Source organism: Orcinus orca, chromosome 1, assembly GCF_937001465.1.
Source record: "Orcinus orca chromosome 1, mOrcOrc1.1, whole genome shotgun sequence".
NCBI lineage: Eukaryota > Metazoa > Chordata > Mammalia > Artiodactyla > Delphinidae > Orcinus > Orcinus orca.
The window spans coordinates 104,116,327-104,143,269 of NC_064559.1; the positions used below are offsets into that span (position 1 = coordinate 104,116,327).

The window sequence follows — 26,943 nt, forward strand, 5'->3', positions numbered from 1 at the left end:
AGTGGGTAAGGCATTATGGATCTGTAGGGGTAGGAGTAGTAATAGGAATTTTAGATATTTAACTTTCAAACAAAAGAACTCATTTCTTTTTCTTTTTCTTTTTTCTTTTTGGCTACACTGTGTGGCTTGTGGTATCTTAGTTCGCTGACCAGGGGTTGAACCTGTGCCCTCAGCAGTGAAAGTGTGGAGTCCTAACCACTGGACTTCCAGGGAATTCCCAGAACTCATTTCTTTAAGATATGATTTGTTAAGCTAGTTCACCTCACATATCCTCCTTCGGAATTCAGTTAGAGGGTCTTCAGAAGCTTAAATGAATTTTCCCAACTTTTTGAAAAAATGATTTGTAGTTTGTTAAGGAATTATAACAACCCAATGTACATGAAACTTCACTTAATATCACTGTTTTCTTTCTCTTCTGGTAAGTATGCATAAGTTTTCACATGGTTCTTATCATTACTGTGTTATTTTTTGTCTCTTTTTTTTTCCTGCTGGCCATTTTTTAGAAACTTTCCCGTATATTGGTAAAGTCATTACACTTGTCATTTTTAATAGCTAGTCTTTCAGCCTGTTATGTCATACTTAGACTTTTTTTGTTACTCTATTTATTGTTAATCTCTTTATATTTATATATATATATATATATATATATATTTAAGATGGAATTGATTACTGATAAACTGGCCTACCAACACCTTGTTTCTTCAGCTGTCACCAACCCTTATAGTATTTTAGTTATCCAGAGAAATTTAGTGATAATCTTTGTAGCCCCCTCCAGGAAGGGGGAGTTGGTACTAGGATCTAGCAATGTTATGGCTTTATTGCAGAGAAATGGGAAAGTGACTGAATCGAAATTTACTACTTTAGGATCAAATCATTGATAGGGAATATATCAGAAACTTAGCTCTTAGTTTTATTTATGTAATTTCTCCAGTGAAGCTGTTTGGTTATTTTGTCTGTGAGTGCATGTGTGCTATATGTGTGTTATAGAAAGATTGTGATCACTTGTTTGACATTCTTATCATGATTTACTCTTTGATTTTTTTTCATTATAGAATAGCATATGTGGATATCATTTTCTTTTCAGATTGGGAGCATTGTGCGAGAATGGTATTCCCTTGTTTGTTTCTTGTTCAAACTGTATATCCTTGGTTTCTACAGAGAATGATTGGCTTACTGTGCTCAGATTATGTTAATTTATAATGAATATTAGCCTTGCTTTTATGTTGACCTTTGTCCTGTAAGTTACTTTTTCTTAATCCTAACAGATGGCTTTTTAGAGTTACAGGCAAGGTTCTTGTCCATATTTCCATTTTCCCCTCTCTTCTCTGCATCTGTTTTGTTCTATTTCTTTTCTTTCCTTCCCTTCCCTTTTTTCTCTGTCCCTTCCCTCTCTCCTTCCCTTCCTCCCTCCCTTCCTTTCTTCCTTCCTCTTTCTTCCCTTCTTCCCTTCCTCCCTCCCTCCCTTCTTTCCTTCCTTCCTTCTTTCTTTTTATTTTACTTTTAGCTTAGTTCGTTAATTCTGTTTCTAGGTCGGATGATGAGCAGAGCTCTGCGGATAAGGAGAGACTCGCCAGGTAGGAGAACAGTGTCTTTTGGCATGATGAAGCAGATCATGCTGCTTTTTCTATCCTTTTTCTTATTCTGCTCTTTTCTTCCCCTTTCTCTTCGTGTTTTTCCTTGTCTGTGGCAAGAGAGGACAAGATTTTTAGAAGTTTGTGTGTAACAGGAACTTTGGCTTCCCCCATCAGAAAGTGGGTGGTTGAAGGAACTTTACTTAGGAATTTAAGAAATTGCTATTAGTTTTTATAGATTTCTCTTTTTATCTTTATCTTAGCACTAAGTTTCACAGAATAAAAAGCTTTCAGAAACAGTGCAGCTGTGCCAGTTGGTGCTTTAGCAGGGAAATACTCCTTTATCAGAAAACCAGTAAATATATCTGTGTTTGCAATTAGTTCCCAGTCTTTAGGCCTCAGTATTTACTCCACACCTCTCTAGAAGGCTCACCCTTGTTTTCCTGTGTAGACTCACAGTCTAGATTACTTTGTCACAGCAGTACTGGTGTTGCTTTGGTGATTGAATCTTTTGTGTTTCCCAGAAAAGCTTAGCAGCCTAGATGTGGCTGTTTAAAAGATCAGCCTTATGGATTTCAGTGTCAGAAATCTGTCAGATACTAGGAAAATGGGTGCTTTATGTTTGAGTATTGAATTTTATGTTTCTCAGGCAAAGTAACTAAATGTCAATCTATGTTGTGAGACCTTTTCAGTAAAGGAGACTCTATGGAGTTCTCTTTGGAGACTGTTGTCGATAATGTAGAAATACTGTGGAAGAAATGTTGTGCCCAAATTTTCCTGTTTTTTGGTCTCTGTGATTTGGGATACTCAGTAGGAGGTAGATCACTAATACCAGTACCAGTTTTTATTACTTCCCCCCTCTTACCTACCATTTCCTCTTTCAGCTGGGCCGCAAGCTCGTTTTGCTGCCATTTCAACTTATGTCTCCTACGAACTCTTTCACTTTCATAAAACTGATTGGTGTGGTATGGTGGGAAGAACATTGCCTTCATTGGGAATGAGGGCAGCCCTTAGAAGAGTCAGTTAACTGCTTGACCTTAGTTTGCTCTTATCATAAAAAAGAGATTTATGTTAGATTTGTTGTGTTCTTTTTGTTTTGGCAGAGAACTTTTGTTCCAATAGAATCCTTAAGTGGTAATAGAAGTCAATAAAAAAGACAAAAGCAAAGCTGCTCAAGTAAAAACAGAAATGTAGCATGTTGTTTGGGTCTTTCCTTGAAGCAGTCCCACAGAAGACACTGAGGAACTATTAGGCTTTTCAGAAATCCAGTTTGAAAACTACTGGATTATTATTTTTAACAATGATACTCTGTTTGATTTTGAGGAAGTCAGTATTGGAGATATGTTCCACTTACCCTGGTGAGATCCAGATTGTATGTTTTCAGGCCTTTAAACATCTTCCTGTCCACTTCACTCCTATTCTCCAGTTCGCTTTGTCCCAAATTGGGCACCCATAAGGGACTTCTAGCAGATGATATCTTACAAATCTCATGAGCTCAGTGTACTGGCACCAAACCCAGAGAAGGTAGGGCTTTGTGCATTAGTGGGACAAGTAAAACTTCCAATTCTGCCGTCTAGTGTTGAGAATAAGAGAGATGCTTAGAACAAACAGCATTTTATAGACCAAGGGAATCTATACTGTCAATTCTTGTATCAGCTGTTGAGCAACATACTTGTGTTGGAAAAAATTGGTCATTTTATGTTTTCAGCCTTTAAAAAGTTGAATTGGTAGACATGAAATCAGCCAAGCTGCTTTCAGCATTTTTTAAGACTGTCATTTCTTTTTTTTTCCTAACATCTTTATTGGAGTATAATTGCTTTACAATGGTGTGTTAGTTTCTGCTTTATAACAAAGTGAATCAGCTGTACATATACATATATCCCCATATCTCTTCCGTCTTGTGTCTCCCTCCCTCCCACCCTCCCTATCCCACCCCTCTAGATGGTCACAAAGCACTGAGGTAATCTCCCTGTGCTATGTGGCTGCTTCCCAAGACTGTCATTTCTTAAAACACATTTTGTTCTGAGGGAGTGGTAATTTACATAGGAAGTGAAGTTTCCAGGAGTTAGAATTGCTGGTATCTGCTTGTACCCTGTCTGCCTCATTAGTTTCTATTCCATACTTGCTCTGCATGAGAAGTTTGGCAAACCTTACTTTAACTTCTGAGACTTAAGCATCACTAAATCTGAATACCATATTTCTTCAGCAGCTCACTTGGTATTCATATCTCTCTCCCGGCTCCCAAATGGCCAGATGTGACCACCTGGATGGGGCTTCTCCTCTCTCTCTCTCTCCATGCAGGGAAAACCATAGTGAAATTGAACGGCGCCGACGGAACAAGATGACAGCCTACATAACAGAACTGTCAGACATGGTACCCACCTGTAGTGCCCTGGCTCGAAAACCAGACAAGCTAACCATCTTACGCATGGCGGTTTCTCACATGAAGTCCTTGCGAGGAACTGGCAACACATCCACTGATGGCACCTACAAGCCGTCTTTCCTCACTGATCAGGTCTCTGGGAAGCACAGCTGAGAGAGTCTAGAATCTTTTGAAGGTTTTGATCCTTTTGGGGTAGATGACCATAATCCTGAATAGCACATTATATTGGGAGTCAGAGCAGAGCTAAGTCTGTAGTTTCTTATTTATTTATTTAATTTATTTTTCGACTGCTTTGGGTCTTCGTTGCTGCGTGCAGGCTTTTTCTAGTTATGGTGAGCAGGAACTACTCTTAGTTGTGGTGCGCAGGCTTCTCATTGTGGTGGCTTCTCTTGTTGTGGAGCACGGGCTCTAGGCGTGCGAGCTTTAGTAGTTGTGGCTTGCGGGCTCAGTAGTTGTGGTTTGTGGACTCTAGAGAACAGGCTCAGTAGTTGTGGCACATGGGCTTAGTTGCTCCGCAGCATATGGGATCTTCCTGGACCAGGGCTCAAACCCGTGTCCCCTGCATTGGCAAGCAGATTCTTAACCACTGTGCCACTAGGGAAATCCCTGTAGATTCTTTAAAGCACAAGAATTCCGCTCTGAAGGAAATATTCAGACCATGGGAGAGTGAGTTTTGATCCCTGACTATATCATTTATTAGCTTTGGAGCAGTGAGAAGTAGAGAAGAATTGTGAAAGCTATTTAGCAAAACTTATAGGTACTTTAGAACTGTACTCATGAAGAACAGTGGAATCACAGGGAGAAGAAATGACTGTGTCCATGAACCAGTTCTTTTCCTTGGCTTTAGGGTTATAGAAGATGGAAGGAAACTATTTTTTATTCTTGAAGCAGCTTCCAGTTTTAGTGATACAAGGAGTCTAATAGGAAGTTGTTGTTGCTTAGAGATGTACTCTGGTACATTTGATGCACTATGAGAAAAATAGAGAAGGCAAAAACATTTCCAGCCTTTCAGGAACTCAGTCTGAATATGGATATGTGAGTGGTAGGATACACACATAAGTGAAAAATGATAGGAAAATGGGTACGGAGAAGAAATGCCTTAAAAAACTTATTAATAATTTATATAGGATTAAATGTGTGTGTGTGTGTGTGTGTGTGTGTGTGTGTGTGTGTGTGTGTGTGTGTGTGTGTGTGTGTGTGTGTGTGTGTATATACACACACACACTAGAGGGATAGCTAAAGTGAATAGAATGGCCAGGCCTGAGTGAGAATAGTCAGCAAAAACTTCAAAGAGTAAGGAAGCCATGTTGTGTTTTATTAAAAATAACACTTGGTTATTGCAGAAAAACTTGTAAAATATAGGAAGTATAGGGAAGAAAAAATTGACCTGTGATGCCATGCTTTTATTCAGAGGATTAGAAGGAAAGAAAGAATATAATTTGGAAGAAAGCAATAAGAATTTTCCAAATAGGATGGTCTGTATGAAAGTACATATAGCACAGATATTATATATATGTACAATGAAATAGCTAATCAATTTGTTCTAACAGAACACATACAGATATTGATTCAACAAACTCCAGTAATGCACATTTTTAAGCTAACCAGGTTCTTTGTGCTATTAGAAATGTAAAGAATGGTAAGAGATAGTCACTGGTAGAAACAGACATGTAAGTAAATCAATCATAATATAAACACAGAATCAGTTCTGTATCAGAAAGAGGTGCAGTAATAAGTCCTGTAGAAGTGCAAATATGGAAAGCAAAGAATAGGGGAACAGGGTTGTAAGTATTGGAAATAACTTGATCAAAAGCATAGTGAGAATAATCAGGTTATTCAAGGAAAATCAGGTAGTTTAGCATGCCTTGGGAGATGGTAATAGGAAAGTAGGCTGGGACCTGATGATGGAATATTTAGGTGTTATGTTAAATAATTTAGATTTTAATTTTTAGGCAATGGGGAGCTATAAAAAATGTGGTAGCATTTTAAGGATGGATTGGAGACTGAAAGCGGGAAGACCATTTGTCTTGGCATGAGATGACTAGGACAGTGACGTTGTATTTGAAAATAAAATTGATAAAACTGAGTTATCCCTGGAGTGTGAGAAAAAGGAGTTAAGAGTTTTGAGGCCTGTATCCTGAGAGGAAGGGAATACTGTTAATCAAGAAAGGGAATGCTAGAAGAGCACAGAGGATTGTTTTCGAAGGGGGAAATGATAGGTTTTGAGATGTTGAAATTGAATTGCTGGTAAAATGTCTATTTGGAGATGCTTAATAGATTTTAGGCAAGTCTAGGCATATGGATTTGGGTATCATTTCTTAGTGGAGGAGTGGATATGATTTCTCAGGGAGAGAGTATGGGATAGAGAAGAGAACTTAAGATAGAACCTTGGAAATGCCTACACTTGAGACTTGAACAAGGAAAGGGAACCTGAAGCAGAGAAGGTACATTTGGAAAGGAAGTATAAGTTGGAGTGCAGTGTCATAGAAGCTAGGGAGAAATAAAATTTAAAGGATAAAGTGAACAACACTATCAGATATGCAGTGACATTGAGTAAAATGATATGGACTCAGGAAAGGGGACTTGAGTTGGCATTTAGGAATACATTAGTAACCTGAAAAAACATGAATGTAGTGGTTTAGAGTGAAGATTGCAGTGGGTTTGAGAAATAAGTGAAAAGTAAGAGAGTAGAGCCAGTGAGTGTAACACTACTCTTAATTTAAGCTTGGCGCTGAAAGATGATTTGGGCAAAGTTGAGGGAAGTTTTGTATAGAATTGAGAAAACTTGATCATGTTTAAGATCTGAGGGGAGGGACTTCCCTTGTGGCACAGTGTTTAAGAATCCACCTGCCAGTGCAGGGGACACAGGTTTGAGCCCTCGTCCAGGAAGATCCCACATGCGGCGGAGCAACTAAGCCCATGTGCCACAACTACTGAGCCTGCGCTCTAGAGCCCGTGACCCACAACGACTGAAGCCCGTGTGCCAAGAGCCCGTGCTCCGCAACAAGAGAAGCCAGCGCGATGAGAAGCCCGCGCACTGCAACGAAGAGTGGCCCCCACTCGCCACAACTAGAGAAAGCCCGCGCACAGCAACCAAGACCCAACGCAGCCAAAAATAAATAAATAAATTTATTTAAAAAAAAAAGATCTGAGGGGAAAGAGAGAGAACACCAATATTTGTAGAGCAAGATCCTAAAAAGAGACCAGAGAGAGTGAGATCTAGAACTCAATTATTTATTTATTTAAAAAGTAATTTTTAAAAATTTATTTATTTATTTAATTTATTTATTTTTGGCTGTGTTGGGTCTTCATTGCTGTGCGCGGGCTTTCTCTAGTTGTGGAGAGTGGGGGCCACTTTTCGTTGCGGTGCGCAGGCTTCTTATTGCGGTGGCTTTTCTTGCGGCGGAGCATGGGCTCTAGGCATGGGGGCTTCAGTAGTTGTGGCTTGCGGGCTCTAGAGCGCAGGCTCAGTAGTTGTGGCGCATGGGCTTCGTTGCTCCACGGCATGTGGGAACTTCCCGGACCAGGGCTTGAACCCGTGTCCCCTGCATTGGCAGGTGGATTCTTAACCACTGTGCCACCAGGGAAGCCCAAGAACTCAATTATTGTTAGTGGTAAGCCTTTTTATTCCCTGTCTTGAGTTCTGAGGTAAAGAGGAGGAGATGGATAGTGACATAGACACATTGAGGAAATACCTATTGGAAAAAACTCTCTTGTCCGTGAAGGTAGTTACATTTAGGTTGCAAAGCTGTGCCTGTGGATTAGACAGAAGCCAGCAATTACTTATGGAGAGATACATATGGCCTGAAGTGTCTTACTTCTTTCCATGAATAATATTTGGTTTTTCAGAAGAGTTCAGTATTAACTTGTATTTCTCTTCCTTGGGCAGGAACTGAAACATTTGATCTTGGAGGCAGCAGATGGCTTTCTGTTTATTGTCTCATGTGAGACAGGCCGGGTGGTATATGTCTCTGACTCAGTGACCCCTGTTTTGAACCAGCCGCAGTCTGAATGGTTTGGTAGCACACTCTATGATCAGGTGCACCCAGATGATGTGGACAAACTTCGTGAGCAGCTTTCCACTTCGGAAAATGCCCTGACAGGTATGAGTTAATATGGATGGAAAATGAATAGCAAATTCTTTCTTCTTTTTTTTTCTGAGATAGAAGAGGTATTTTAACTCTTAAATTTTTTGATTGAATCTGGCAAAACTTTTAGAATTTTCTCCTTTAATGCATATAATCTGTTCTTTTTATCCACATGCAGGTAATATATTTTGTAGCTCATCTTTAGAAAATGTTTCATTAGTGACAATGCTTATAAAAAGTTTACTTTGATCTTAATATTAGTGTAAATACACAGTAAAGGCCAAGCCTACAATAACCCCCACCCCCACCCCTCCAGCCATTCCAGAAGAATGAAATTATCCATTTTCTGTCTCATTTGTTGGGTAAATACCTGGTATTTTTTCTACCCAGTTGTGCTTGGCCTTGGCTTGGTATTAGGTTCTATGATAGTAGATTTTTATTTTAGAGGGGGATGATTATCAGTGTGTAAGGTGTTTTCTTGGTTCTTTTTTGTATTTATACTATCTTTCTGTCTTGTTTTTGCCCCCACCTCCACACCCCCATTTAATGTTATTCAGTCCTTCTGCCCTAGTTTGGCTGAAGGAAACAAGTCACATCTGCTCCTAAGCGATCTAGAAAAAATTTTAATGTGGAAGCAGAGTAAAACTGGTAATTAAAATAAAATCCATTATGGTCATATTAATATTGGTATTTAGCTTTCATTTATGTTTTTATGGGTTTCATTTTCCTAATTCTTCTTTTTCCCAAAAGTTCCCACTGGTTTCTGTATAATAAAGGGAGGAACAATTTTAGCATGAGACAGATGGGTGTTTCTGTAGCATATAAAATTACTTCTTATTAAACCAGTGACATTCACTCCGTGTGTGTGTGTGCGTGCATACGCACATGCATGTGTGTTTATAAAAATAATCAGACCTAAGGATATAGCCTTGCTCTTGCTTGCCAACTTTACCTACTTCTACTCCTGTCTTGCCTTGCACAAAGTTATTTCCAGTGCTTTGAACTGAAGAGTAAGTAAGATTCACTGATGGGAACAGAGGTGTTTTAGGCTTGAAAAAAATCCATCTCCTACTTGGCTTATTCTCTTATAAGCAAGGAGATTGGAGAGCATGAATAGGCTACTTACTTATCTTTGCCTCCAGTATCTCTCTCTCCCTCTTCCCCACACACAAGAATGTACTCCAGACTGTTCTTCACATCCTTCTTCAGGGCGTATCCTTGATCTGAAGACTGGAACAGTGAAAAAGGAAGGTCAACAGTCTTCCATGAGGATGTGTATGGGCTCAAGGAGATCTTTTATTTGCCGTATGAGGTGAGTGTCAGGATGAGGATTGTGATTTGCCATAGGAAGAATTAAGAGCTGAGGGTTTGATTTCTGATCAGAGGAGTTAAACTTCTAAATCCAAGATCCAGTTAGATTAAATTTAGCTCTCAAGACCCACGTGAGTTGTAACACAGAATAAAGCGTTAAGGAAACTAACGTTTACTGAACTCCTCCTATGCCAAACATTATGATAGGTGCTTTATGTCTGTCATCTCATTTCCCACAACTGCCCAATAGGGTAGAATTCATGGTTACTATTTTGCTGATTAAAAAAAAAAAAAAGACTCAAAGAAATTGACTTCCCAGGATTATATAGATAATGTTTGATACAGGATTTTATTCTAATCCATACTAGTCGGATGCTAATACCTATGTTTTTTCCCAGTATATCACAAGGCAACATCCATGTACTCAGACCATTTCTGCACCCCTCCTTTTTTTGTAGAAATTTAAGACTTTATTATGTCTTTCACTTAATATTTAGCATTAATAAATTATATACTATACATTTTAGGATTCTGAAGAAAGGATAGTGATACTTTTCTTCACAGCTAGAGAAAATACTTCTTAAAGTCACAAAATAAATTCAGGTTGTATAATGGAAATTGACTGCATTGTACGAGAGGATGCTTCTTAGAAATGATGAATAGGATATTAAGAAAGGTTTCCTGGGGGAGTTTAAAAATTGAATATTATGTGGCTTAGTGGTTTAGAGTAGTTTCTGGACCCAGACTACTGGATTTATCACTTATCTTCTGAGACCTTGAGCAGATTAAATGACTGCTTTGTGTTTGCTTTTTTAAAAAATATTTATTTGTTTATTTTTGGCTGGATCAGGTCGTAGTTGCAGCGCATGGGCTCTTTGTTGCAGTGCATGGGCTTCTCTCTATTTGTGGTGTGCAGGCTCCAGAGCACATGGACTCAGTAGTTGTGACGTGTGGGCTCTCTGGTTGTGGTGCGCAGGCTCCAGAGCGGGTGGTCTCAGTAGTTGTGGCTCACAGGCTTAGTTGCTCCACAGCATCTGGGATCTTAGTTCCCTGACGAGGGATCGAACCTGCGTCTCCTGCATTGGAAGGCAGATTCTTAACCACTGGACCACGAGGGAGGGTCCCCCTGCTTTGTGTTTTTATTTCTTCATCTAATATAGGGAGTTATATCAACCTCATAAAGTTGTTATAAGGATTAGATGAATAAATATATGTAAAGATGCTTAAAATAGTGCATGACACATGTAAAATTCTGTGTAAATTTTATTTATTATTAAAGAAGTGAAAGAAAGAAAGTAGAGGATGGGAGAGAGTGTTGCAACATGTGGACATGGCTAATGCAAAGACATAGGCAGGAACAAGATAAATAATAACGAAATGTAGCAAATAGATTGTGTTGCAGCATAGTGCTGGAGTCAACAAACCACAACTCTTTGCTTGTAAATAAATCTTTATTAGAACATAGCCATGCCCATTTGTTCGCATACTGTCTGTAGCTGCTTTTGTGCTATAATAGCAGAATTGACTAGTTGCAACAGATTGTATGGCCCACAAAGCTGAAAATATTTACTGTCTGGTCATTTACAGAAAAAGTATATTAACCCCTGATGTAGAGAATCTCTGCATTTGCAGAGCATGTAGAACATTTTGACTTAAAATTCTGGGACAGTTACAAGTTTTAGAAATACCAAACCTGACTTCTTTATCCTTCCTTGTTAGGGGCATTGTTACCAATTTTCTGTGTCAAGTTGTATTCAGAACCTGTTATCTGGCTGTTAACTGATGGAAGCTTCTTTGATAGTGTAGTGCAACTTTTTTTTTAATTTATTTTTTTATTGAAGTATAGTTGAATTACAGTGTTGTGTTAATTACTGCTGTGCAGCAAAGTGACTCAGTTATACATATATATTTTCATATTCTTTTCCATTATAGTTTATCACAGGATATTGAATATAGTTCCCTGTGCTGTACAGTAGGACCTTGTTGTTTATCCATTCTACATATACCAGTTTGCATCTGCTAATCCCAGACTCCCAATCCAGTCCTCTCCTACCTCCCTCCCCCTTGGCAACCTCCAGTCTGTTCTCTATGCCCCTGATTCTGTTTGTGTTTCATAGATAGGTTCATTTGTGTCATATTTTAGATTCTACATATAGGTGATATCATATGGTATTTGTCTTTCTCCTTCTGTTTTACTTCACTTAATATAATGATCTCTAGTTGCATCCATGTTGCTACAAATGGCATTTCGTTCTTTTTTGTGGCTGCGTAGTATTCCATTGTATATATGTACCACATCTTCTTTATCCATTCTTCTTTCAGTGGACATTTAGGTTGTTTCCATGTCTTGGCTATCGTGAAAAGTGCTGCTGTGAACGTAGGGGTGCATGTATAATACCCTTTTTTTTTTTTGGTGGTACGCGGGCCTCTCACTGTTGTGGCCTCTCCCATTGCGGAGCACAGGCTCTGGACGTGCAGGCTCAGCAGCCATGGCTCACGGGCCCAGCCACTCCGCGGCATGTGGGATCTTCCTGGACCAGGGCACGATCCCGTGTCCCCTGCATCGGCAGGCGGACTCTCAACCACTGCGCCACCAGGGAAGCCCTATAATACCTTTTTTTTTTTTTTTTTTGTGGTACGCGGGCCTCTCACCATTGTGGCCTCTCCCATTGTGGAGCACAGGCCCCGGACGCGCAGGCTCAGTGGCCATGGCTCACGGGCCCAGCTGCTCCGCGGCATGTGGGATCCTCCCGGACTGGGGCACGAACCCATGTTCTCTGCATCGGCAGGTGGACTCTCAACCACTGTGCCACCAGGGAAGCCCTATAATACCTTTTTGAATTATAGTTTTGTCTGGGTATATTCCCAGGAGTGGGATTGCTAGATCATATGGTAATTCTATTTTTAGTTTTCTGAGGAACCTCCATACTGTTTTCCACAGTGGCTGCACCAACTTACATTCCCACCAACAGTGTCGGAGGGTTCCCTTTTCTCCATACCCTCTCCAGCATTTGTTATTTGTAGACATTTTAATGATGGCCATTCTGACTGGCATGAAGTGGTACCTCATTGTAGTTTTGATTTGCATTTCTCTAATAATTAGCGATGTTGAGCATCTTTTCATGTGCCTATTGGCCATCTGTATTTCTTCTTTGGAGAAATGTCTCTTTAAGTCTTCTGCCCATTTTTCCATTGAGTTGTTTGTTTTTCTGTTGAGTTGTATGAATGATAGTGCAACTTAATTGCTTTTAATCTCTCTGTTCATTGAAACAGGTGTGGCAGTAGCTCTGTGGACCCAGTCTCCATGAATAGACTGAGCTTTGTAAGAAACAGATGCAGGTGAGATCCTAAGCTGTAAAAAAAAACCCAAAGGGATGGCCAAGTACCTTTAGAGATCGTCACATTTTCAACTATTTTACTATTGTACTTCCTTCAGCAGCCCTCACCCTCATCCCTCACTTCCCAGTTGCTTTTTTTCTGGCAATATTTTCCTGAACTTCTAAAGCTTTTGCTCATCCTGTTTAAGGAAGTTACGCTACCACTTTACCTATTGATACTTTCTTCCTGCTGCAGTACCTTTCAGTTGCTTTACTTTGGCAAAGGTAAAATATATGCTGGTCACTTTTGGGTGGGAAAGGTCCAAGTACAGTCGTCCTGTTTTATAAACACCCAAGAGCCTAAAGTTAAAGGTACTAAGCCAGCATTGCCTTTTAAATGTTACTGGGTAGGGTTTTCTCCTCACACCTGTAATTTTTCTAGGAATGGACTTGGCTCTGTGAAGGATGGGGAACCTCATTTCGTGGTGGTCCACTGCACAGGCTATATCAAGGCCTGGCCCCCAGCAGGTAGGAAAGTTGAATAGTGACTTCTTCCTGGGTGCAGCAAGTTCCTCACAGAGTCCAAGAAAGTTAGCTAATATTTATCATGTACCTGTAGTATATGAAATGTACTTTGGTATAAACTGTAATAGGAAAGAAAAAGTGGACTCCTTCCCTTCCTTTATGGATCTTATATTCCAGTTAGGGAGATGGATTACTCAGACTTGAAAATGACTTGGTGATGGCTGTGTCACAGAATGTAGTTTTTAAATGTCCAAATAGTAATGTATACTGAATACCTGTATCTAAGTATTTGTGTGCAAAGAAGCAGTTGACATTGAATGCAGTTGATTTGGGAAAGTTTTCTAAAGAAGGAGCAAGACTTGGATGGAGAAGCGGGTAAATGGCTTGATTGTAGTAACTTGTAAAGGGGATATTCTCTGCAAAGACTTTAAATCAGGATGTGAGCGGATTAATTTTACTAGAACTTGAAGTCAAAAAGGGAATGTGAGAAAAGTGGTTGGGGTACAAGGATCAGCCTTTTAACCTGGCTTGTCAGAGTTTCCAAATCGTAGCAATTTTATTACCTCCCTGCTGGCTAGGTGTGCCTGGGAAGTGGGGGTTGTAGGGAGATAGAAACTAAGAGAGGCAAGGTGGTGTATTTTGGTAAAGGTTAAACTTTGGATTTGGAAAAACCTGGGTTTGATTCTGGCATTGTTATTTATTAGTGGTATAACTTAGGGTAAGTTGCTTGACTTGTATGGGAAAAAAAAACCCTCAATTTTCTCATCTATAATTTAGAGATAATATAACCCATATAGAGTTATTGTGAGAATTAGATTTAATGTAAGGAAAGCACCCAGCCTAGTGCCTGGCATATGGTAGGCACCCAATAAATGGTAGTTAAATGTAATTAAGAAAAATTAATTTTAAGTCATAATGAAGTTTGAACTTTTTAGTTTATATACTGTATAAACCATGCGTTTGAGATACACATGATCTTTTATACTTCTATGTAGCTCTCAAAGAAATACTATTTTTCTTGGTAAAAAGAAGAAAAATATGCAAAGAGTAGGGGGAAAGTGCATCCTTCTTCCCTTTCCACATAAACATTGAAACACTAGCTTGTCTCTTTTCCAAAGTACATAAATAACTATTGGTGTTTGGTTTAATCTCATTTTTGGTTGTTTGCTTACTTTGAAAGTCACAGGTTAGGCAAGACATCGTTCTCTGCCTGTGATATGGTCACAGAGTAAATGGCTGTCTTCATATGTATTTGGCTTGGCCAGCATAGTCTTTTAGAATACTTTGAGTGGGACCTGTTCTCTGCAGTTTATTATAATTAATGTGAGTATAATATATGAATTAATATATATAAAAGTACTTAAAATAGTACCTGATATATATGGTAAGTTCTTTGGGTTGTTTACCTTTATTTTTTATCTTTCAGCAGTCTGTATTGTTTCATACCTAGTCTCTTCATACCTACATGTGTTTTAAATCTTTACATATCTGACTTTTGAAGGCAATTGAGTTTGAGATACCTGTTAAACCTTTTAACTTCACCTTCCTGAAGGTGTCTCCCTCCCAGATGATGACCCAGAGGCTGGCCAGGGGAGCAAGTTTTGCCTAGTGGCTATTGGCAGACTACAGGCAAGTATGAATTTTTCACATCTATATCACCCATTTTCAGTGGGAGAAAATCTCCTTCAGGATGTGTTCATGTTATTTTTTCTTTTACTCTCTGAATACAAATGAAGAATTCTGAAAAACTCCGAATATTTTGAGGAATATGGTATTCATAGTTAACATTGCTTCTCTTGGATTTAGCAGAAGCTGAAGAGAGTGAGAGAGAGAGATCTTTTCCTCTTTCATACTTTTAGCTTTGCAATGCTGAATTTTCTATTTCCAACTAATTTCTTTTGCTCCTATACAATAGAAGAGAGATCTTTTCATTTTTCATTACATGACTAACAGTAGAGAATTGGAATTATTTTGATTCTCCTTATAAAAACAGATGTTTCTTGGTTACTTGGGAGTATAATTTTCCAATCTGAATAGTGAATACCACCTAGCTAAATGAAAGTAAGTGGGTTTTAGGTTGAATGAATTATTACCTTTCTTTACAAAGTTTGTGAAGAGTACATGTGTAGGAGTGGAGCTAGGCCTCATGCCCTATCTGTGATGATCACTTTTTCCTTTTTGGATGGGTTGTGAAAGTTTAGAAATTCCTAAAATTGGAAACCTGATGGGAAATACATCTGTAAAGAATGGTGTCATTTTATCTCATTTTTATCTCTTTTCTTTCAGGTAACTAGTTCTCCCAACTGTACAGACATGAGTAATGTTTGTCAGCCAACGGAGTTCATCTCTCGACACAATATTGAGGGAATCTTCACTTTTGTGGATCATCGCTGTGTGGCTACCGTTGGCTACCAACCACAGGTGAGGAGCTGGAGCTATTACGCCACTGATATTTAGGCTTCTGTTTTCCCTTTGCTATGCTGAGATTATTCAATCGTATAATTCCAGAGATAACCAAAACATGTCAGCCCCAACTCAGAAAAAGAGATGATCCTAGTCTGTTGATAGCTAAATATAATTTCAGCTTCCTACCAAGGTTATCATCTGATCTAGAAAAATATGGCTTGTGAAACCAGGCTAGAGCAGCAGGTACAGGTAATGTATTTCTTTTTTGTTAGTGATATTAATACAGATGATGATGCAAAAACTAGTTATAATGATTTGGCCACCTTTAGATAATTCATATAATCATCTAGTTGCATAGTAACCCATAAAGTATGCAAATTTAGCACCAGTTATTATGATTTATTTAGATATCTCATTCAGCAGACCAGGTAACTATGTCTGAATTGAGAAACAAGTCATTACATAAACTTTCAAAATTATAGCTGCCAGGAGGGACTTCTGTAAAGAGGTTGGTGCAAAAGAGATCTTGAAAAAGGAGAACAAAGTCAGAGAGCATTTACAGTACCTGATGCAACACCTGTTGTAAAGCTGTTGTTACCAACACAGCGTGGTGTTGGTGTAGGAATAGTTACATAGATCAGTAGATGAGAATCGAGTCTGTTCTCATATTTATGGTCAACTGATTTTCAACAAAGATGCCAAGACAATTCAAGGGGAAAAGAAGCTTTTCCAATAGATGGTGACGGAACAATTGTATACTCATAGGCAAAACAAAACAGAAAGAACTTAGACTCTTACCTCACACCGTACACAGAAATCAACTCGAAGATATAAATGTGTAAGTGCCAAAGTTATAAAACGTCTAGAAGAAAATAGGATAAAATCTTTGTGATCTTGAGTTAGGCAAAGATTTTTTTTTTGGCCACGTTGTGCAGCTTGCAGGATCTTAATTCCCCCACCAGGGATTGAACCAAGGCCACAGCAGTGAAAGTGCCGAGTCCTAATGACTGGACTGCCAGGGAATTCCCTAGGCAAAGATTTTCTATATGACCCTAAAAGCATGATTCACAAAAGAAAAAATTTGGTAAGTTGGGTTTCATAAAAGTTAAAATTTGCCCTCTTAAAAGGGCATCATTAAGAAAGTGAAAAGACCAGCCACAAATTGGGAGAAAATATTTGTAAATCATATATCTGAAAAAGGATTTGTATCCAGACTAAAGAACTCTCAGAACTCATTAAGACAACCAGCCAGTAAAAAAGGGGCACAAGATTTGAATAGACATTTCACCAGAGAAGCAATATGAATGGCATATAAATAGTTGCTTGTCATTAGGAAAGTACAGATTAAAGCCACAATGAGATACCACTATATGCCCATTAGAATGGCTATCATCAAAAAGTACTGGCAGGAACATGGAGAAACAGAACCTTCATACATTGTTAGTAGATAAGTAAAATGGTATAACTACTTCGGAAAACCATTTTGGCAGTTTCTTTAAAAGTTAAACATACACTTACCCTACAAATTAGCAATTCCACTCCTAAGTATTTACCCAAGAGAAATGAAAACATATGTTCACACAAAGATTTATACACAGATGTTCATATCTGTATTATTCATAATAGCCAAAAAGTGGAATGTCCATTAACTAGTGAATGGATACACACTGTGTTATATCCATGTTAGAATATTTATGAGCAATAGAAGGGATATACTATTGATACATGGAACAACAGAGATGAACTTCAAAAATATTGTGTTAAATGAAAGAAGCCAGACACAGAAGACTACCTATTGTATGATTCCATTTGTATAGAAAAGGCAAAACTGAAGAAGCAGAAGCAGATCAGTGGTTGGCCAAAGGATTAGGAGCAGGGATTGACTACAAACGGGCAGAAGGGCACTTTTGGGTGCAGTGGACGTGTTCTAAAACTGAATTGTGGTAATGGTTGTACAACTGTATAAATTTATTATAGGTCATCAAATTAGAATTATAAAATTCATTTAGAATGAGTGAGTTTATCTAAATTATACCTCAAATCTGTAAAAAATTCAGTTAAAATAAATGTACAATATCCTGAAAAAGAAGAATGCTCTAGAGGTCAGTTGTTTAGCAGATTCCATCTTTTTTTGTTTGTCTTTTTTTTCCCCCCTCCACTCTTATCCATAATCTTAGGATAAAAGCAAGAGAAATGATTCCAAGTCTCCTACTAATGGCCCAGGAAAGTTAGATGATCATAAAAGTGTCAATTTTACTCTTCTTTTTCTCTTTTAGGAACTCTTAGGAAAGAATATTGTAGAATTCTGTCATCCTGAAGACCAGCAGCTTCTAAGAGACAGCTTCCAACAGGTAACTTTTTTTCCTGGTTTGGATTGGAATAGTATTTTAATCTAATATCTATTATTACATTCATTCCACAAATATTTATTGACTGCTGATTAACCTAGTACTGTGGCAGGCCCTGCAGTTTTATGTACTTTAGTACTTAACCTGTATTTTTAAGAAACAGAAAAGGACCAGTACTTTGAAACTATGGATAATGTTCAAGGTATTTTTGTTTGCCTTTGGCTACTCAGTGTCTTATATCCAAGGGGCTGTCTTTAAAGTATTTAAAATATTCTACACTTCACTGAACAGTGGATAGTAGTTGAAAAATTCATTTCATGGTTCTTTTATAGATAAGTGAAAGTTGGCTCTTAATTGTAAGCAAACTCTTAATTTCAGGCCCTAGATCCTGAAAACATCTGGCGAATTTAATTTCAGGACAGGCTTGGCTTTAGATAGTAGCTCTTACTTTATATTGGACTGGTTAGTTTTCCTCTTTAAACCTCAATAGTGTTTTTACTGATACAATGGGTATATAAGATAAAGCATTTAAAGCACAAAGGCCAACTTCTAGAGGAAATCAGACAATGGCAGTAAAAAGTCTCTCTGTCTCTAATTCCTCAGCATCACCTGTTCCATCCACTCACATTCCATGTACGGGTAGTCTTTTTTTTTTTTTTTTTGTAGTGTAGTCTTAGAAAAGCTATTCTGACTTCTGTTGAAACCATTCAAAGCTAAGGACGTGGACTTCTGGCAGTGCGAGATGTTGTACAGTATATTTTAAATCCATGAAATTCATAATTCTCACACTTAGGGCCACAGAGTATCACTTTATCATTTCTAGAAAAATGTTTATTCCAAAGCAATGGGCCATATATACACTCTGTAATCTCATGGTTTTTATTCTGACATCAGTTGCTGCTATGATACTAGAGTACAGAAGCAAAGGTACTTTTTAATGTGCAGACTAGTTGCTGATACCTAGATTTTGATGTTTCTTATGTCTAGATGGATTTGTATTTCTTTTTGCTTTTCAGTACATAAATTTAGTTGCTATTTCTAGTGAAGGTTGTTTTTCTCTCTTTTTTTTTCTTCCCATTTTGGTTCTTGTCATGCTTTGTTTCACATTTGATTTTTTAAAATTTTATTTATGTATTTTAAATGTGCCATTTTATTATTGCTAAGTGAAGTATGTCCCGTTTTCTGTTATAATTATTTCTCAGTCAGATTGTAATGTCAGCGGTTACTGCCACACTCTTGTCAACTTAAACACAAATGTTATCACTTAACTTTTTCTTAAAAAGCAATTTAAAGTGTAGGTATTTTGAATTACTGGGCTTATACTTCATTGGCATGAATATGTACAGTAATAATCAGGTTTCAAATCCAGTACTTAGTTTGTATACAAATGTAATGATGTTCGTTGTGCATATATTATACAGTGAGCGCATGTATTAAAGACTACTTATTATTGTTTAAATGTAGATGTTCATATCTCATTTCTTTTTTATAATGTTAAATAAATGTTGTTCTTAAAAAAAGAAAAAAACACATAGCCTAGTGCTTGACATATAGTAAGTACCAAATAAATGTTAGCTGCTAATATTATTTTTTTTACTGTTAAGGAGGGGATTCAAAAGATTATTTTCTGTTCTTTGAGATTAGAAACTAAAATGATCTAAAATTGCTTTCTTTTAAAAAATAAAAGAAAAACAAAACTAAAGCCAACTTAGTTTTATTTATAGAAACCTTCATGGGTGCTATGAAAACAAATTCTCAGGCTTGGCAGAAAAAGCTAGGATTGAGGGGCAACATATAAGCTATGTTCAGTGTCATTAAACTTATAAACTCCTAGTAAATTTGCTAGATCAGTGTATCTTTAAGGGACTTTCTAAAGGAAGTGGGGAAAGGTAGTCTTTTCTCTCCTGGAATAATTGTTACTCCTGTTTGATATTGACAAGAGTGGTTAGATAGCTTGGGACTCTGAGAAGAAACATGATAAATATACCTCCTTATTGTTTAGTCACTTATTTTTACTCCCCAAAACAACAAAATGTTGTTTTGTTAGTAACATTGCAAGAGACTGTTACTTCAAGGACAGTGACACAAGGATCTTAAGGTTGTAAATGTCTAAAGAAAATTTTTTGTGGGTTTCAACTGATAGCATGAAAACTTTTTCAGGTGGTGAAGTTAAAAGGCCAGGTGCTATCTGTCATGTTCCGGTTTCGGTCTAAGAACCGAGAATGGCTCTGGATGAGAACCAGCTCTTTTACTTTCCAGAACCCTTACTCAGATGAAATTGAGTACATCATCTGTACCAACACCAATGTGAAGTATGTACCATAAAGACCTTTTCCAATGTTGGGATTTCTCACGGGCCAAGTCTGGTTAGCCTTATCAGGTTACCTCCTCTTCTACTTTTCTAGTAGTAAACACCATTATTTCTTCATCTTCCAACTTCTTAGAATTTGGGGTAGTTCATCCAGGTAGAGTAAAATTTTTTTTAATTTAATTTTTTACTAGAGTATAGTTGACTTATACAGGTAGAGTAAAATTTTAACGAACAGTAGCTTAGAGATTAGATTCTGAAATGTGAAGGGTTTGGTCAGTTGACCTTTGAACAACATGAGTTTGAACTGTGTGGGTCCACTTATATGCAGATTTTTTTCAGTAGTAAATGCTACAGTACTACGTGAGCTGCATATACGGAGGGCCGACTATAAGTTATACTCAGATTTTCGACTGCTCAGAGCTTCGGTTCCCCTAACCCCCGTGTTATTCAAGGGTCAACTGTATTTCAACTTTATGTTTCAACCCTTTTTAGAAAGGATTTTTTGTTGTTGTTGTTGTTTTTGTTTTGTTTTGCGGTACGCGGGCCTCTCACTGTTGTGGCCTCTCCCGTTGCGGAGCACAGGCTCCGGATGCGCAGGCTCAGCGGCCATGGCTCACGGGCCCAGCAGCTCCGCGGCATGTGGGATCTTCCCGGACCAGGGCATGAACCCGCGTCCCCTGCATTGGCAGGTGGACTCTCAACCACTGCGCCACCAGGGAAGCCCAGGATTTTGTTTTTTATACACCAGTTTATTACTATAGTCTGACAGGAATTTTTTCTAGAGCAGGTATCTGCAAACTTTCTGTAAAAGACCAGATACTAAATATTTTAGCATTGTGGGGCATACAGTCTCTATTGCAGCTTCTCAATTCTGCTGTTACAGCACGAAAACAGTTCTAGACAAATGAAATGGATAAAGATGGCTGTGTTCCAGTAAACTTTTATTTACAAAAGCAGGCAACGGACTGGATTTGGCCCACAGACCATAGTTTGCTTTAGAGCATAGCTATATTCACTCTTTTGTTAGCTTCTGTTTCTCTGTTCCTTGATTCTTTTCTCTTTGAAATTTCTCAGCTTTGTAAGAAACAATTTTATTAAAATAGATTTCATATACCGTACAGTTTACTCATTTAAAGTGTACAGTTTCTTAAGTATGTCACAGGGTTGTGCAAGTATTACCACACACACAAAAAAACTATTACCTCCAAAGAAATCCTGTACTAATTAATGGTCATCCTCCCCAAGCCGTATGTAACAACTATTCTATTCTGCGTCTCTATAAATTTGCCTGTTCTTATAAATGGAAACATATAGTATATGGTTCTTTTGTGACTGGCCTCTTTCACTTAGTATAATATTTTAAGGATCATCCATGTTGTAGCATGTATCTGTACTTCATTTCTTTTTATTGCCAAATAATATTGCTTCGTATTGGTATACCACATTTTGTTTATCCACTCATCAGTTGATGGATATTGAGTTGTTTACACTTTCTGGCTACTAAGACTGCTGCTATGAACATTTGTTTACTAGTTTTTGTGTGGATATGTTTTTATTCTCTTTGGTATATACCTAGGAGTAGAATTGCTGGGTCACATGGTGACTCTATGTTTAATCTTTTGAGGAACTCCCAAACTGTTTTCCAAAGCTGCTGTACCATTTTACATTCTCATCAGCAATGTATGAGGGTTCCAGCTTCTCCATATTCTTGCTGTCTTTTTTTATTGTACCCATCCTAGTGGGTGTCGGGTGTCAAGGTACTTCTTTTCCATTTAATCTATCTGTGTAGAATTGGCCTTAAACCCACGTGTGAAGATCTGATTATGAATAATTAGCAAGTGTGAATAATATCGGTGACAACATTGAGTCTCTGTCCTCCAATTCAACTTTTAGGGCTTGTAAAGTTTAGTTCTTTGCTAATTAATTTTAGTATAACTGAGTGGATTCAGTTAGAAATTTTCATTAGCTTAGGACTCAGGTCATTGTAGTTTTTTGGGGTTTTGATTTTGTATCTTTATATTACAGAACAACAACTGTTTTGTATTTCTGTTTTGCTTAAGTTTTGAAATGTGTAAGTCTTTTTAAGAAGTTGTTTCTGGAAATAATGGCTTTCCCCATTTTTGCATACTACAGTTTTTCCCACTACAGTAAGTTTTAGTTGATTCTTAATATTTTATTTTGTAATAAATACTCTTTGTAGAAAATTCGGAAGGTATTGAAAATAGTAAAGAGAAGGAAAAAAATTCTCACTATCCAGAAATAGTCTTTGTTAATGTTTCATTGTGTACTTTCAGTTTTTTACTTATGCTTTTTTTAAAACACAGTATATGGATATACAACATATACATACACACATCCACAACGACTAGGTATTGAATACCTGGAAGGAGTTAGAGCCCAAACAGGATGAACTCTTGTTCCATAGGACATAGTTTCTATTTGTACCATGTTTTCTGTAGTGTGAAATATTTGCTGAATCTGAAGTTACAGGTTATCATAGGATTGGACTTGAAAGGGGAATTGATCAGTGATTACCCCATGTACAGGTGAATCTATAATGTCTTATGTACAAACAGAGTCAGATATTTTTTTTTCTTTGTTCTCTCTACTCTTCATTTTCTTAGGAACTCTAGCCAGGAACCACGGCCTACACTGCCCAACACAATCCAGAGGCCACAGCTAGGTCCCACAGCTAATTTATCCCTGGAGATGGGCTCAGGGCAGCTGGCACCCAGGTGAGAAATGGTCAGAGAATCATTTATTGAGCAGTGACTAGCCTGGGCTGGTGGCCGTATACAGTCCCACTTTTTTGATTATTTGTTTGTTTTAAGCCCTTTCCCCAGATTCTTTTTAAAAATCTTTTTTCCCGTTTCTCTCTTTACTTGCCTTTAACATATAGGCAGCAGCAACAGCAAACAGAATTGGATGTGGTACAAGGAAGAGATGGACTAGCCAGCTACAATCATTCCCAGGTTAGTGTGTCTTCTTTGAAGGATGGTGAGCATTTCCTTAAGAAGTATCCCTGAGAGCCAGTTAGAATATATTTGTATCTTTACATGAATTTTAGGGTTATTGAGTTGTCATGTTAAACCTTCTTGGTTATTTTTATCATTGTATTTCCACAGGTTTCTGTTCAGCCTGTGACAACCACAGGGCCAGAACACAGCAAGCCCCTCGAGAAGTCAGAGGGTCTATTTGCCCAAGATAGAGATCCAAGATTTTCAGAAATCTACTCCAACATCAATACGGGTATGTTTCTTCCTTATTTTCATTTTAAATTCTCATTTTCATCACTTACTGATGGGCCTACAATTGCCCAATCAGTAGTCTCCCAGTATATTTCCATTTAATCCTAATACCTCGTGAGTAAATAGGAACTTGCTGAACTAATATACTACAGCCCCTTGACTGGCCCTCCCCCAACTCCTTTTGGTCCACAGATCAGAGTAAAGTCATCTCCTCCAGCACTGTCCCTGCCACCCAACAGTTATTCTCCCAGGGCAACACATTCCCTCCTACCTCCCGGCCGGCAGAGAGTTTCAGGTGAGCCCCACATGTGTGTGCTACTTTACATGGCAACTGAGGGATTCAGTTACTGAATCCAAGTTTTATTCTTCCCTAACTTTCTCTGGTTATTTCAGACAAGCAGTGGAACTTGTAGGCCTAGGATGAGACAAGCTTGTTTTTCTTCCTCCTTTTTCTTTGCACCTGTCCTGTTGCCATGTTCTAGGTTCCATCTCTGTGTGTCCTGATCAGTGTGTGACTGTCAGTCTTTCTCGTCTTTTCCAAATTCTGTTATCAAGTTTTCCTTAACCCCAGGGAGTCAAGGGAATCTAGGTATAGCACTAGATTGTCCTGTGATTCCTAGATTCTGTGATAAATGCACCTTTTAAATCCTTACCTCACTATTTGTTCACTCCTAGAAATAGTGGTCTGGCCCCTCCTGTAACCATTGTCCAGCCATCAGCTTCTGCAGGGCAGATGTTGGCCCAGATTTCTCGCCACTCCAATCCTACCCAGGGAGCAGCCCCAGCTTGGACCCCTAGCACCCGCCCAGGCTTCTCTGCCCAGGTAAACCTTCTCATCTGTCTGTCCCTTGTGTATTTTTTGTTTGCTTGGTTAGGCTTTTCTACATGTGTAAAATTATTGCTGTCTGTCTTAGACATCTTCTTTCCACCCCTCCATCCCCTTCCTTCCAATTTTTATCTTTATTGGGAGCAGCTAGATAATTAAAAACCATAGATAATACAAACATCTCAGAGTCCATAGTTTTCACATTCACCTTAAATCAAAAATTGCTCACAAACATCTTGAACAGGTTTCAGTTTCAGATTTGTTTTGGAGTAAATTCTGAGAAGTTTCCACTTTGGTTAGGGCTACAAAATACAGGGACAAAGGAGAAAATTAATCACTAATTTATACACAGTGATATCTATTTACCAAAATAAAAAAAATTGTGTTGAAAAATCCTCATATAGTATATATGTGTATATATAAAGTATATGTTAAGGCTAAAGCTAATGTCCTGTCATATGTTGATATATACTTATATTGCTAAGTAATATCTTAAATAAAAAAGCCAAAACCAGAAGTAAGCTCCAGAATTGTTATATGCAGTATGACCTCATTGTATAAAAAATGCATAGGAAAATAAAAACTGGAAGAAGTTATCCAAAAATGTTAACCATGGGTCTTTGGTGGTAGAATTATGGATGATTATTTCCTTTTTATTTTCCTTCCTTTTGAAAATATCCCACAGTACATATGCATTAATATTGTAGTGAGAAAAATGTTTAGTTTCCAAAAAAAAAAAATCATTAGGAACAAATAAATGTGGTACAGACTAAATAAAATGATACAAAGTGTTTTTTCTCTATATATAATGCTATACTATTATTAATATCTCTAGTTTTTGTATAACTTTACAGTTTATAAAATGCTTTCGGTTAAGTCATTTTCGTTTAATTCTCACAACTCTAAATAAACGTGTACTGTTACTAATCCCATAGTTCTTTGTTTTTTGCAATTTATCACGTGTCTAAAAATAGTGTCAAGGGAGATTGGGAGTTAATTGGAAGAAATATACAATGGCATATAAGTAATGAGCTTGGCTCAGAAGAATCCAGTGATTGACAGAGGTAACATTAACTCTCACAGGAATGGCCTGTGCAATAATATTAATGTTCCATTTGTTCTCTACCCCTTTCTTTCTTTTAGCAGGCGGCTACCCAGGCTACAGCCAAGACTCGTTCTTCCCAATTTGGTGTAGGCAACTTTCAGACTCCCTCCTCCTTCAGCCCCATGTCCCTCCCTGGAGCTTCCACTGCATCACCTGGTGCCGCTGCCTACCCAAGTCTCACCAATCGTGGATCCAACTTTGGTGAGTTCAGACTAGAAGGAGAAATATCACACCACTAAAGTGAAAGGATTTGGGGCTTCCCTGGTGGCGCAGTGGTTAAGAGTCCCCCTGCCAATGCAGGGGACACGGGTTCCAGCCCTGGTCCGGGAAGATCCCACGTGCCGCGGAGCAACTAAGCCCGTGCACCACAACTGCTGAGCCTGCGCTCTAGAGCCCAGGAGCCACAACTACTGAGCCCACGTGCCACAACTACTGAAACCTGCGCGCCTAGAGCCCGCAAGCCACAACTATTGAGCCCGCGTGCTTAGAGCCTGTGCTGCACAGCAAAGAGAAGCCACTGCAATGAGAAGCCCGCGCACCACAAGGAAGAGTAGCCCCCGCTCGTCGCAACTGGAGAAAGCCCGCGTGCAGCAATGAAGACCCAGTGCAGCCAAAAATAAATAAATAAAATAAATAAATTTATTTTAAAAAAAAGAGAGAGAAAGAATTTCGTAGTTAAAATTGCTTGCTTTTGTCACGGCTGTACTGACCTAACAAGGTGACAGTCCATTTGGAATATAAAACATACCCACATGAAAAAGACTTTAGCACATATAACAAAAAGCATGTAAAGTATTATAAATTTAATAATATGCAAGTATAGTGTGAATGAGCAAAGGACTCTTTGGAAAGGGTACCTAGAGAAGAAAAATGAATCTGAGACCAGGGTTTGAAATAGAAGAGGCATTGATTTGCAGAAAGAAGGGCAGAAAGTGTCTAGGTAAAATTAATTATTTGCATGTGATAATATGCTAGTTTCTCCTCTCTAGTGGAGTTAGCAGATTGAAGTTGTTTATTCTTCCTTGCTGTATTTTTAGCTCCTGAGACTGGACAGACTGCAGGACAATTCCAGACACGGACAGCAGAGGGTGTGGGTGTCTGGCCACAGTGGCAGGGCCAGCAGCCTCATCATCGTTCAAGTTCTAATGAGCAACATGTTCAACAGCCATCAGCACAGCAACCTGGCCAGCCAGAGGTCTTCCAGGTGAGAGGGTGAACAGACTTCAGAAAACCAGAAACTGGGAGAGAGTCAGGGAGGAGAGACAGAGAAGAAAGCATGCATGGATTCAGGTGTTTGATTGAGGTTAGTAAGAAGAGAAGAAAAGAGTCAAGACATATAGGAATAGATGTCATTAATTGAAAAGATTGTGAAGTTAGTGTGCTGCACAGCCTTTGACCAGACCATCGTTAGTGATGTGAAGCGCCATGTGAAGACATCAAAAAAAGTAATTTTGGCCCATTCACCGTGAACCGTGTGCCCGCTTGATAGTACTTTAGGTATAAA

At 38.4% G+C, this 26,943-nt stretch overlaps 1 protein-coding gene across 9 annotated transcripts in view; it reads left to right on the plus strand.

Annotated features, from left to right (window-relative positions):
* Nucleotides 1-26,943, plus strand: part of ARNT (aryl hydrocarbon receptor nuclear translocator) — a 62,589-nt gene that overhangs the window by 33,087 nt on the left and 2,559 nt on the right. For 3 of the 9 annotated variants that reach the window (XM_049693730.1, XM_004285163.4, XM_049693722.1), the window contains 17 exons: nucleotides 1,530-1,574; nucleotides 3,873-4,086; nucleotides 7,844-8,057; nucleotides 9,252-9,354; nucleotides 12,627-12,692; nucleotides 13,113-13,198; nucleotides 14,748-14,824; nucleotides 15,482-15,616; nucleotides 17,878-17,952; nucleotides 20,110-20,261; nucleotides 22,885-22,995; nucleotides 23,160-23,232; nucleotides 23,386-23,509; nucleotides 23,701-23,803; nucleotides 24,184-24,331; nucleotides 25,478-25,640; nucleotides 26,477-26,643. In XM_049693730.1, coding sequence (XP_049549687.1) covers nucleotides 1,530-1,574; nucleotides 3,873-4,086; nucleotides 7,844-8,057; nucleotides 9,252-9,354; nucleotides 12,627-12,692; nucleotides 13,113-13,198; nucleotides 14,748-14,824; nucleotides 15,482-15,616; nucleotides 17,878-17,952; nucleotides 20,110-20,261; nucleotides 22,885-22,995; nucleotides 23,160-23,232; nucleotides 23,386-23,509; nucleotides 23,701-23,803; nucleotides 24,184-24,331; nucleotides 25,478-25,640; nucleotides 26,477-26,643 — 2,056 coding nt within the window. Of the gene's footprint in view, nucleotides 1-1,529; nucleotides 1,575-3,872; nucleotides 4,087-7,843; nucleotides 8,058-9,251; nucleotides 9,355-12,626; nucleotides 12,693-13,112; nucleotides 13,199-14,747; nucleotides 14,825-15,481; nucleotides 15,617-17,877; nucleotides 17,953-20,109; nucleotides 20,262-22,884; nucleotides 22,996-23,159; nucleotides 23,233-23,385; nucleotides 23,510-23,700; nucleotides 23,804-24,183; nucleotides 24,332-25,477; nucleotides 25,641-26,476; nucleotides 26,644-26,943 lie in introns of those variants that run through there. The other 6 variants (XM_033415599.2, XM_049693741.1, XM_049693718.1 and 3 more) reach the window with 5 other exon arrangements.